The sequence below is a fragment of the Phacochoerus africanus genome, chromosome 1 (assembly GCF_016906955.1).
Source record: "Phacochoerus africanus isolate WHEZ1 chromosome 1, ROS_Pafr_v1, whole genome shotgun sequence".
NCBI classification, from domain to species: domain Eukaryota; kingdom Metazoa; phylum Chordata; class Mammalia; order Artiodactyla; family Suidae; genus Phacochoerus; species Phacochoerus africanus.
Window position 1 is genome coordinate 151,753,216 of NC_062544.1, and position 13,856 is coordinate 151,767,071.

The following is a 13,856-nucleotide window of genomic DNA, read 5'->3' on the forward strand; positions in this document are numbered from 1 at the left end:
CCGTACAAATGTTTTCTTAGGTCAGACTCCCAAGGCAACAGAAAATAAAAGCCAAAATAAACCAATGGGACCTAACTAAACTGACAAGCTTTTGCACAGCAAAGGAAACCATAAACAAAAAGACAAGCCACAGAATGGGATAGTTTCAAATGATGCAACTGGCAAGGGCTTAATCTCTAAAATACACAAACAATTTATACAACTCAACAGCAAAAAAACCCAACAACCCAACTGAAAAGTGGGCAGAAGATCTGATTGGACATTTATCCAAAGACGATATATGGATGGCCAACAGGCACATGAAAAAATGCTCAACATCACTAATTATTAGAGAAATGCAAATCAAAACTATTATGAGGTACCACCTCACGCCTGTCAGAATGGCCATCATTAACAAATCAACAAATAGCAAAGTCTGGAGAGGATGTGGAGAACCTACACTGTTGGTGGAAAAGTAAATTGGTACAACCACTAAGGAAAATAGTATGGAGATTCCTCAGAAAACTAAATATAGAACTATCATATGACCCAGCAATCTCACTCTTGGGCATATATCCGGACAAAATTTTCCTTGAAAAAGATACATGCACCCCTATGTTCACTGCATCCCTATTCACAATAGCCAAGACATGAAAACAACCTAGATGTCCACTGACAGATGAATGGATTCAGAAGATGTGGTACATATTCACAATGGAATACTACTCAGCCACAAAAAGAACAAAATAATGCCATTTGCAGCAACATGGATGGAACCAGAGACTCTCATACTAAGTGAAGTCAGAAAGAAAAAGACAAATACCATATGATATAACTTATATCTGGAATCTAATATACAGCACAAACGAACCTTTCCACAGAAAAGAAACTCATGGAAGTTCCTGTCATGGCTCAGTAGTTAATGAATCCGACTAGGAACCATGAGATTGCGGGTTCAATCCCTGGCCTTACTCAGTGGGTTAAGGATCCCACATTGCCATGAGCTGTGGTATAGGTTGCAGACATGGCTCAGATCCTGCGTTGCTATGGCTCTGGTATAGGCTGGCAGCTACAGCTCCAATTTGACCCCTAGCCTGGGAATCTCCATATGCCATGGGTGCAGACCTAGAAAAGGCAAAAAGACAAAAAAAAAAAAAAGAAAGAAAGAAAGAAAAGAAACTCATGGACTTGGAGAACAGACTTGTGGTTACCAAGAGGGAGGGGGAGGGAGTTGGATGGACTGGAAATTTGGGGTTAATAGATGCAACTATTGCCTTTGGAATTGATAAGTAATGAGATCCTGCTGTATAGCACAGGGAACTATATCTAGTCACTTGTGATGGAACATGATGGAGAGTAATGTGAGAAAAGAATGTACATATATGTGTGTGACTGGGTCACCTTGCTGTACAGTAGAAATTGACAGAACACTGTAAACCAACTATAATGGAAAAAATAAAAACCATTAAAAATGAAAATAAACCATAAAATGGAGTTCCCACTGTGGGGCAGTGGGTAAAGAATTCAACTGCAGCAGCTCAGGTCATTATGGAGGCACAGGTTCCATCCCTTGCCTGGTGCAGTGGATTAAAGGATCCTACATTGCCACAGCGGTGGTACAGGTCACAGCTGCAGCTTGGATTAAATCCCTAGACCAGGAACTTCTATATGCTGTGGGTGCAGCCATAAAAATAAAAACAGTAAACCCTAAAACTATGAATCTTTTGGAAGAAAACAGAAAAATACTCAAGACCTAAGGCTTTGTGAAGAATCAGTTTCCAAAAGCATAATCTACAAAAGCAAAAGCAAAAAAAAAAAAAATCAATTAATTGAACTCCATCAAAATTCAAAACTTTTTCTTTGGAAAAGATATTTTTAGGATGATGAAAGGACATGTTACACAAAATAGCTCCCCTGGCCCTGGTGTGCGGTTTTTACATGACTGACTGGTGGCGCACAGAGCAACCTCAGTTTTTGTGTCCAATGACACTGCATGACCCAAGCCCTAGTTACACTGCTGGTCTTTCTGGCACCACCAACCTCCACCCTCTGACTGTCAGGGGAGGCTTCTCCCTGAGACTCCGTGTGGTCAGCTCCCAACCTAAACAAAACACTCCTGCCGGGTATGACACAGATCACCTCCCAGGAGCCAAGGGCAAAAGGCAGCCCTCTCAGGCAGGCAAATTCTCTGCTACACACAATCAATTTCGCTCTGTTGGAGGAAACCAACTTGTTAGAAAACGGGACTCTGAAGAAGGCACTGGCCACTGTGATTCCAGACTGCTCCTCTCACCTGCAAGTCCTCGCCTGGAGCTGCAACATGTCCCACCTCCAGCCAGCCCCGCTCACTTCCAGCTAGCCCCCACAATCCTCACTGGCTCTTGCCACTTCCTTAATATCTGTCCTGTTACTGTTTTCCCTGAACTCAGAGGGGTTTGTACAGGGACAGACTCCTTGGTATGTCTCAAGTCTGAGGTCCAAGGGAGGCTCTGTCAGCAGCCAAGGACCTCTCTCTTCAGTCCTGAACGGATCTTTCTTCCCAATGTAGAGCCTGTCCTTATCTTAATGCCACTAAATGGGTAAAGGTATTTACAGGTCTATCACCCCCTACATTTTCTCTAATTGTGTGATGTATTGTGTACTGTGTAATCCACTGCACCCCTAAAGCTGTCTGTCCAACTTTATTTCAGAAATCTGAACATAGGGCCAGCACTTACTTAAGCTCAATGGTTGATGGTGAAATTTAAAGGTGAATAAAATAAAATAGTGTACCCCCCAAAAAGTCAATAATTAACAATCACTCCCCACTTCTCCCTCAGCCCTCCTCTCAGGCCCTGGAAACCACTGATCTGTCTCTATGGATTTGACTAGTTTAGATTTTTTTTATACATGGAATCATATACTATGTAGCCCTTGATGTCTGGCTTCTATTATTAGCATAATTTTATCAAGGTATAGTTGATTTACAATATTATATTAGCTTAGGGGTACAGCATAGTGATTCAAGATTTTTAGATTGTGCTCCCTGTGTAGTTACTATAAAATACTGTTCTGTGCATAGCTTACTTATTTTTTAATAATACATCCTCATAGCTTACTTATTTTTTAATAATGATTTTAATTTTTTCCATTACAGCTGGTTTACAATGTTCTGTCAATTTTCTACTGTACAGCAAGGTGACCCAGGCACACATACATACATGTATACATTCTTTGTTCTCACATTATCATGCTCCATCCTCAGTGAGCAGACATAGTTCCCAGTGCTACACAGCAGGATCTCATTGCTTATCTGTAGCTTACTTACTTTATGCATAGTAGTCTGCCCCTTTTATCACCCTCCCCTTCTCTTGCCCCTCCCTCTTCCTCTCCCCATTGGTAACCACTCGTTTTTCTACATATCTGTGAGTCTGCTTCTTTCCTGTTATATTCACTAGTTTGTTGTATTTTGTCAACTCCACAGAGAAGTGAGATCACACAGTCTTTATCTTTGACTGACTTATTTCACTCAGCACAATGTTTTTAAGGTCCATCCATGTTGGTATGTGTACTGGTACTTCATTCCCTTTTTATGGCTGAATACTATTCCCTGCTATGAATAGACCACATTGTGCTCATTAGTTGATGGGCATTTGTGTTATGTCACTTTTGGACTGTTACAAGTAATGCTGCCGTGAATATTTGCATGCAGGCTTTTGGATGGATGTAGCTTTCAGATCTCCTGGGTGGACAACCAGCCCTGTACCACTGCCCCCAGTGCACTGGGCCCATCAGCACAGGACAGGCCCCCAAGGACTGCACTCCCCTCCTGAGTGGACAGATTCAACTTCCAGACTCCCTGCTGTCAGCATCTGGGTCCTGGGGTGTCTGAGCCCTGAGGACAGATGGGGGCATCCAGACTGGAGGAGGGGGGCCCTATTTATCCCACTAGGATGGCTGCATGTCGGGAAAGAAGAGAATTATCATGTCACCAAAACAAAAGAATAGAAGCCATGAGGGGCTGCTTGCTCCGGCCCAGAAGGGGACACTTTAATGGCCTCTGCAACATTTGCTATGAATGGCCAGTAGGTGCACTGAAGGCCTCCAGGGACAGAACCTTCTGCAGCCCCTCCAGTTTCAGGAAAATTAGACACGTCTTCCTTGGGCTGACAATCTCAGTCCTTGTGGCGCCCCCCTCAGGGCCACGTAAATACCGCTTTCCGAGAGACCACAGGCCCCTCAGAAAGCTGGAGGCAGGACCCATTTTCCTCGCCCACCATCCCTTCCACAGAGCACTGAAGTCTTCCCTTCAACCAAAGGCAAGCGACTCTCCCTGTTCCCCGAGGCTGAGCCCTGCCAAGTGCCCTGCACACACCCCGAGGAGCACTAAATCAGCCGACCCCACCCACAGGTGGGGACCCTGAAGCTGAGCTGGGCTCTGAGAGACCTCTCCCCACCCAGACGCCCCCATCTGTCACACTTACCGACTCTGGTGGCCCTCCCACAGCTGCTTCAAGCCTTGCTCGGCCAGGCCCTCTAGGATGAGGAGGTGGACCCTCCCGTCCAGCAGGTGGAAGCCAGTGAGCACGTCCAGGTCCTGCCTCTCCTGGATCTTCACCCGCATCTTAAAGGCGGACAGGATCTGCTGCATGTCCTCCAGTGGGTAGACATCCAGGTCCAGGGCCCTGGCGTTGATCATGGTGACGTCCTGCAGGAGGCTGAGCAGGAGGGTGATCTTCCTGGAGTCGAACACAAAGATGATGCGGCCAAACTGGGCAGCTGGGGGTTCGGGGGCCTCAGGCCTAGCCCGCAGTGGCACTGCCACGTCCACCCGCAGCTTCAGCAGGGTGCTGGCCTCCAGGTAGTTGCCAGTGGGCATCGGGCCACACTGGAGGCCACCCTTGGGGACCTGGGACCCCACCACCTTCCTGCTCCTGCAGTGCTGGCCAACGGCTGTGGCCTTGGGCTCGCAGCTGTGGACGGGGACGGCCAGGTTCAAGAATTTGTGGCCAAGGAGGAGGTCAGCAAAGCTGACCTGGGCGACCCCATAAGGGTCCCACGTCTTCTCCCGGTACTCAAAGGGGTTGTTCTCTGTCTCTTTGGGGGAGATGAGGGCCTGGAGGTTGAGGTATGAGTCCAGGGGGTCCTCCCCAAACAGGGTGGGCTTGCGGGAATACCCCTCCGACTTGCGGTCACGGTCATGAACTTCCACCACCATGGGGGGGCCTTCCAGGTATTCCCGCAGGTCACTGGGGTGCATCGCCCCCAGGAAAATGACATTGACATCCTGGAAGTAGACACGGGTGCCGTGGGGCTGGCCCTCGGTCCTGTGCACTGGAGTCTCGTGGAACTGGTACCGGCAGTACACAGGCATGCACAGCCGCTGTGAGAGAGCAGAGGGCGATCAAGGGTATGGCCACAAGTGCCCCTCTTTCCCCACATAGCTCCCACGGGGGCACAAATCCCAGCGCCAGCTAAGCCCCACGTAGCCCCTGCAGCCCACAGTTCCTCATCCACAAACCCCAATGACAGAGCTGCACTCAAGGTCATGGGCAGGTCTCAGGGATGTGTGGAAAGCACCAAGCTGATGGGTGGTGCAGAGGAGGGCTCAGTAAATCTTAGCCACTGTTTCCTCCCCACAGAGGGTCCGCGCCTCGAGGACAGGCCCTATGCCTCCTTCCCATCCTACAGCCAGGCACAGAAAAGGTATAAAGGAGGGCCTTTAGAATAGAATCCGTGTTTTCCAGACATGCATCTGGAGGATGGACACTGGCTCACCTTTAGCATATAAAGTGCCCAAGGGCAACTTCTGTCTGTGTCTAAAAGAATAGCAGGGTGGGGCAGAAGGGGGGCACAAGTAGGAGACTTTCATATGCTAGGATTTTATAACCAGAAGCTAACCCTTACACAAGTTTGTGGTGGAAACACATACTCCAACTGTACTATTTATTTCACACAGATGCTGACCACTGATTTTAAAATAACCCTGGGTTGGTGGGGCTCCCAGGTACGTGGCAGAATAACTAAGAAAACGTTCTCTTACAGCAACATGGACTCAAACATAAAAGCTAAAAACATAACATCTTCTAACAGAAAACATGGGATAGTATCTTCATAAACTTGGGATAGAAAAAGATCTATTTGACACAAAAAGCACTAAAAAGTCGATAAAATGGATTGCATCAAAGACACTACTAAGAAAATTAAAGTCAAGCTCCAGACTGGCAGAAAAAACAAACAATACATATATGTCTGACGAACCTGTATCCACAATATAAAAAGAATATCCATCCATCACTAATAAAAAAGACAATAATAAAAGAGGAGCTTTCAAACCTGTTTCAACACAATAAGCACACACCACCTGCATCTACCCCGTGAACCGGGTAAAAACCCTAAACAGATGCACAGAGCAGCAATCGGGGGGCGGGGTGTCTGAAAAGTAAAAAGCTGCAGACAAATGAGTTTCCTGGGTTTTACTTTTTTCCGTCTGTCCCATGTTAGACCAAAGGAAGCCGGGATCCCAGGGTTGTGTACCAGGCGTGGAGAGCAAAGTGCTCTTCTGTTCCAAGGAGTAGTGTGGGGGACCCCCACAGACAGAGGGAGTGGGGTCCCCATTGTTTTACTCTCCTGGCCCTGCCCTCAGGCAAGTTCAAGTTCCAACTCTGTAATATGGTTGCCAAGGCAGCAATGGGCAGGCACCTAAACATGCGAGAAAGGGGAATCCTCTTGAAACAGAGCAACTGCGAAACAAAGAGTGTATGCAAGCTGCCTGTTCGTTCTCACGCTGACCGACAGCTCATACCGGGCCCCAAGCTGGGTGCCGGCAACTTCAGCCCAGTGGGGATGTGAGCTAAACATCAGGCCTAACAGATACATGGCAGATCAAACACATACATCTAATTCCACTCCTCACCGAACACCACTAAGACCACAGAGACATTTTAAGACATAAATGTACAAGGCCAAAGGTCAGGGGGACCAAAGGCAGTGTGAGCGCTAGCACAGCAGTGGGCAGAGAGCACAGGTGAGGGGCCGGATCCCAAGAACACGATGTAGAAGCTGGGGGCCAGCCAGGTTTTTTGGCAGAACCCCAAGGTTTAGGGGCCGACAGGACCCAGGATCTCTGCATCTGGAGGTCGCAGGGAAGAGTCCAGCACAGGAGCCAGTGTCAATCCCCCAAGAAGCCATCTGCCCATCCAGGGCACCCTCCCCTTGCCTCATGATGGTGGGAGGCTGTTTGTTGTGCAGACAAATGAAAACAGGGTCTTTAGAGCTTTAAAACACTGATGCCAGAAAGAAGACCTAAACAAAGGGAGGGACATGCTGAATTTCAGGACCACTAGGCTTAACACAGGAGGAGGTCACTCTCCCCCACACTGACCTATGGGTTTAATTCAATACCAGTCAAAATCCCAGCACGAGTTTTTGTAGGTAGAGACAAGCTGATTCAGAAATGTATATGAAAGGGCAAAGAAACTGCAACAGCCAACACTGTTTTGAAAAAGAAGAATAAAGAACCCAGAAATAGACCCATGCCAATAGAGCCAACTGATTTTTGTCCTAAGTGCAAAAGAAATTCAATGAAAAAAAGTCTTTTCCACAAATGGTATTGGTATAATCAGTCATGCGTATCCCAAAAAAAAGAACCTCAACTTAAACCTTATACAAATATTAACTCAAAGTTGATAATAGAAAACCATGACTTGCAAAGACACATGCACCCATATGTTCACTGCAGCACTATTCACAATAGCCAAGACATGGAAACAACCTAAATGTCCATCGACAGAGGAGTGGATCAAGAAGATGTGGTACATATACACAATGGAATATCACTCAGCCATTAAAAGGAATGAAATACCAACATTTTTGAGAACATAGATGGACCTAGAAATTATCATGCTGAGTGAAGTCAGTCAGACAATGAGACACCAACATCAAATGCTTTCACTGATAGGCAGAATCTTAAAAAAGGGCAGAATGAACTTCTTTGCAGAACAGATACTGACTCACAGACTTGGAAAAACTTATGGTTTCCAAATGAGACACATTAGGGGGTGGGGGGATGTGCTGAGGGTTTGGGATGGAAATGCTATAAAATTCAGTGGTGGTGATCGTTGTATAATTGCATATGTAATAAAATTCATTGAGTAATAAAAATTTTTTTTAATTTTAAAAAGTTGATTGTAGATATAAATGTCATATGTGAAGCAATAAAAATAGAGAAGAAAAAAATTTTTGTGACCAAGGGCTAGGCCAAGAGTTCTAGGTGTGACCCCAAAACACAATCCATAGAAGAAAAAAAACACATAATTTTGACTTTATCAAAATTAAAAGAATTAAGAGAATATAAAGACTATAGACTAGAAGAAAATATCAGTGAAGAATATATCCAACAGAAGACTTACATCCAGAATCAATTTTAAAACTCTCAGAACTCAACAACAGGAAAGCTGAGACTCAGTTGAAAAATGGGTGAAAACTTGAACAGACCCTTCACACAGGGGACATAAAATGGTAGATAAGCAGATTAAGAGATGTGCCACATCACCACCATCAGGGCAGTGCACATTCAAGCCTGCTGGGAGTTCTCTGGTGGCGCAGCTGGTTAAGGATCCAGCATTGCTGCTGCCACAGCTCAGATTTGATCCCCAGCCCAGGATATTCCACATGCCTTGGGGGTGGTCAACAAAACCCACAAAGCCTTCTGAGATAACACTGCATACTCATTAGAGTGGCTAAAATTAAAAATAAAACACTGACAAGGCCAAGTTCTGGGGAGGTGAAGGAGCAGCTTGACCCCTCGCATGGCACTGATGGGGATAAAGACTGCCATGGCCGCTCCAGGGAACAGTGTGGGGGAGTCTTAGGGAGCCATCTGGACACTGGCCCTCGAGCCAGCAATCCCATTGGTGGGCATTTATCCATCCTAAAGAACTGAAGACTTGGTTCACACAAAAACACGTGCACGAATGTTTTAAACAGCTGTATTCCTAACTACCCCAAACTAGAAACCACGTAAAAGGGTGGGTGAAAGGGTAGCCAGACTATGTTACATCCAGCTGCAGAATACGACTCAGCCACCAAAAGGCTTGACAGAACCTCACCAGCACTGTGCTGAGCCAAAGAGGCCACTGCATTGTTCCCTGCTGAAGCAGAGGTTACTGGTGTGGATGTTATGCAATATGCGGCCTCATCTACATGACAGCCTTCAAAACATACTGACAAGGAGTTCCCGTTGTGGCGCAGTGGTTAACGAATCCCATTAGGAACCATGAGGTTGGGGGTTCGGTCCCTGGCCTTGCTCAGCAGGTTAAGGATCTGGCATTGCTGTGAGCTGTGGTGTAGGTCACAGACACAACTCAGATCTGGTGTTGCTGTGGCTCTGGTGTAGGCTCCGATTTGACCCCTAGCCTGGGAACCTCCATATGCCGCGGGAGCAGCCCTAGAAATGGCAAAAAAAAAAAAAAAAAAACGTAGTGACAAATACATCAGTGGTTGTGGGTAGGGAAGATGTGGTTATAAAGGGCAAGTACAAAAGGGTGTTTTTTGTGTGTTGTGGGGGGTGTCATAGAAGTGTTCTGGATCCTAAGTTCCCATCATGGTGCAGCGGAAACGAATCTACTAGGAATCATGAGGTTGTGGGGTCGATGCCTGGCTTTGCTCAGTGGATTACAGATCTGGTGTTGCCATGACCTGTGGTGTAGTTCGCAGACGTGGCTTGGATCTGGCGTTGCTGCGGCTATGGCGTAGGCCGGCAGCTATAGCTCCAATCAGACCCCTAGCCTGGGAACCTCCATATGTTGCAGGTGCGGCCCTTAAAAAGAAAAAAAAAAGAAGTGTTCTGGATCCTCATGGTGGGGGTGAGAACACGATCTACACGCAGAATGAAACTTACAGAACTGTACTGAAAGACAAAAAGTCAATTTTACTATAGGATATTTGTACTTTTTTGCTTTCTGTTCCCAAATGCCAGCTAAGAGCCAGCCGTGCAAGCAGACCTTTTTAAAGACAGTTACCATGGGCCTGCTATGCCAACTCTTCTGTACATTTGCTATTTAAAAAAAAAAAAAAAAAGAACTACCAAGGAAGAAAAAGCAGCAAAAGCAATAAGCAGAACAGTCCAGGAGATTCAACCTCTAAGTAACAGGAGTTCCAAAATAGGAGAAAAATAAGGAGGAAATGGTGAGTGAAACAGTTCAAGACAATTCTGCAGAGATGAGGGACATGATTCCCCCAGGTCAGCTGGGCTCATGGTCCCCCAGCTTGGTGGATAAAAATATGCCACATACTTCCTGTTCTGGACCGAGATGAAACAGACACATTTTTCCTATTTCTCCTGCTAAGCACAGAAGTCTCCTGGACTTGTGTGTAAACAAAGGTAGGAAGGCTCTGAAAAGCAGAGAGAGGACTGCTGGACAGCAGGGCCTGAGGGGCATGTAGTGAGCTTTCTGGGGTTTCTACCTGCCTGGTATGTTCTGGACCAGGTGCGGGAAAAGTTAGCAACCCAGATGCTGATGGCAGCATCAGGGAGACCCCAGGAAAACTCCTTCTTGCTCCAGTCAAAGGGCCTAGCAAGCTGAGAAAACTTATAGAGAAGTAAATGTCCTACCCCAGCCAAGCACTATGAAGAAAGCCCAGCCCCACCTTCACACCCATAAGCAAAAGCCAACCTTACCCAACTGCAACAAGATGTCCCTTGCTGTCCCCCTCACTTGGGTGGTACAAGGAAAGACCAAGTGGGGATCAGGGCTTTCACCCCTGCCCATCAGGAAAAGGCATTGGGGAAGCTGAGTATGAGGACAGAATCTTTCATCACCATCTAGAGGTAGTGAAGCTGCCCCACCACCATGGTGTCAGTAAAGGTCACGTGGGAGCAGCAGCAAGGCAGCCTCCCTCCAGAGTACAGGTGCCAAGTGGGGAACCGGGACTTCCTCCTCCGCCTGGCAGGAATCAGCTGGCACCCCATCCCCCCACTAGCAGGGTGTCAGAGGACATCTGCTGAAACAGAACTGTTAAAAAAGATCCAGAGTATCATACCTCAATACCCCAAGTGTCCAAACTATGACTTAGAAATCACCTATCATACCAAGAACCAAGACCTCAACTTAAATAAAAAAATGATGATCAACAGATGCCAACACCAAGATGACACATCTTGGAATTATCAGACAATAATTTTAGAGCAATTATGAACATGCTTGAAACAGAAAAAAATGGAAATTCTCAGCAAAGAAAGGGAAGATATAAAGAAGAACCAAATGGAAATTTTAAAACTGAAAATTGTAACTAAAATTTAAAAACTCAATGAATGGGCTCAAGAACAGAATGGGAGGGACAGAGAAAAGAACTGGTGAACATGAAAATAGAACAATAGAAATGATCTGACCTGAAGAACATAAAGAAAAACAGACTGAAAATGAATGAATGGAGATTCAGGGACCTGTAGGACTTTAATGGAAGAACAAACATTCGTGTCACCAGAGTTCCAGAAGAAGAAAAAAAAAAAGAGGGTGGTGATGAAATGTATTCAAAGAAATTAATGGCTGAAATTTCCCCAAATCTGGTGAAAGACATACCCTATGGATTCCAAAAGCGGAGTTAGTCCAACAGGACGAACTCAGAGAAATCCACACCAAGACACAACTTCTGAAAAACAGAGACAAAGAAAAAAAGGTTGAAAGCTGCAAGAGATAAATTCCTCCTTTCCTAAAGGAAAAACAATTCAAACGGTTTGGATTTCTCATTAAATAAATAAATAAGTAAATAAAATAAAATAAAATAAAGCCCAACTGTAAGTAGCACATTTTCAAGTGCTAAAGAAAAAAAGGACTGTCAACCCCAAATTCTAATCAAGTGATCGATCCTTCAGAAGTACAGGAGAAATATGAAGACATCCCCAGACAAAGGAAAACTAAGCGTTCATCATCAGCAGATCTACCCTAAGATAATGGCTAAAGAAAGTTCTTGAGGCCTTCCCATTGTGGCTCAGTCGGAACAAAACCAACCAGTATCCATGAGGATACAGGTTCAATCCCTGGCCTCACTCAGTGGGTTAAAGATCCAGTGGTGCCATGAGCTGTGGTATAGATTGCAGACATAGCTTGGATCTGGCCTTGCTGTGGCTGTAGCATAGACTGGCAGCTGTATCTCCAAATCAACCCCTAGCCTGGGAACTTCCATATGCCACAAGTGTGGCACTAAAAAGCAAAAAAAAAAAAAAAAAAAAGCACAGAAAAAGAAAGTTCTTGAAACGTAAAGGAAATTATTAAAATATTAAAAAATCAATCAGTCAATCAATCTTGGAACATCAGGAGGGAAGAAAAAACAATGGAAAGAACGAAGTTATGGGTAAATACAATACACTTTCCTTTCCATCTTTTCTTTTTTTTTTTTCTTTTTTCTTGGGGGGGGCCACATTCCCAGCATATGGAAGTTCCCAGGCCAGGGATCAAGCCTGCGTCACAGCAGTGATCTGAGCCACAGGAGTGAAAATGCCAGATCCTTAACCCCCTGAGCCACAGAGCTCCCCTCTTGAGTTTTCTAAACTATGTTTCATAGTTGCGAGCTCCTGTTGTGGCTCAGCAGGTTAAGAACCTAACATAGTGTCCATGAGGATGCAGATACAATCCTTGGCCTCATTCAGCAGATTAAGGATCTGGCATTGCCACAAGTTGAGGTGTAGGGAACAGATGCGGTACAGATCCAGTGTTGCTGTGTATGTCATGTAGGTCTGCAGCTGCAGCTCCAGTTCAATCCCTAGCCCAGGGACCTCCATATGCTGTTAGTACAGCCTTAAAAAGAAAAGATAATAATAATAATAATAAATAAACTATGTTTCACAGTTGAAGCAAAATGTATGAATCATCTGATGCAGTTCTCAGTCTTATGTAGAGGAAATAAGACAAATTATAAATGAGAGACAGTAAAAGAATTTAGAGGAAGGTTTCACTTGAAGGAGATCTTTCACGCAAACTGGTAAAATGTCCACATTAATAGACTATGATAAGTTAGGCACACATAATGCAATTCCTACGGTAACCACTACAAATCTATATCAAAAGATATACTCAAAAGTACTACAGATAGATCAAAATAGAATTCTAAAGCTGTTCAAGTAACCCAAAGGAAGGCAGGAAAAAAAAATAAAACAGAGAAACATAAAACCAGAGGAAACAAACAGAAAACAAAAATCTAAATGGTACACTTCAGTTCTAACATAGCTACCATTTACACTAAATGGTAATGGCCTAAATAAATAAATTTAAAGACCTGCTGAATAAAGATACATGACTTAACTATACACAAGGACATTATGTTGAGTGAGGGGGGAAAAGCCAATATCAAACAGTCAAATACTGGATATTTCCATATATATAACTCTATTGGTTTTCTATGGCGTCCATAATAAATTATCACAAATTAGGTGGCATAAAACAACAGAAGTGTATTGTCTCACAGTTCTGGAGGTGAGCAGTGTGAAATCACAGTGTCAGCAAGGCCATGCTCCATCTGTCGGTATTAAAGAAGGATCCTTCCCTGCCTCTTCCAGCTCCAACAGTCCCAGACAATTCTCATGGCAGCATAAATCCACTCCTCCCATGGCTTCCCTTGTGTCTCCTCATGGAGTCTTCCCTCCATGCATGCCTGTGTCTATGTCCAAATTTCCCTTTCTTGTAAGGAAGGACACTGGTCATATTGGATTAGGGCCTATTCTGATGACCTCCACTTAGCTTAATTACTACTGCAAAGGCCCTTTTCCTAAATATGGTCACATTCTGAGGTCTTGGAGGTTAAGAGTCCAACATACCTTTTTGTGTGTGTGTCTTTTTAGGGCCACACAGGTGGCATATGGAGGTTCCCAGGCTAGGGGTTGAATCGAAACTGCAGCTGCC

General features: G+C 45.0%; 1 protein-coding gene across 6 annotated transcripts in view; it reads right to left on the minus strand.

Moving 5' to 3' along the window:
* CFAP92 (cilia and flagella associated protein 92 (putative)) overlaps positions 1-13,856 on the minus strand; it is a 62,595-nt gene that overhangs the window by 33,916 nt on the left and 14,823 nt on the right. For all 6 annotated transcript variants that reach the window (XR_007135132.1, XM_047782114.1, XM_047782104.1 and 3 more), the window contains exon 6: positions 4,443-5,341. Coding sequence is in view for 5 of the 6 variants with exons in the window: in XM_047782114.1 (XP_047638070.1) it covers positions 4,443-5,341 (899 nt within the window). In the remaining variant the exon portion in view is untranslated. The remainder of the gene's footprint in view (positions 1-4,442; positions 5,342-13,856) is intronic.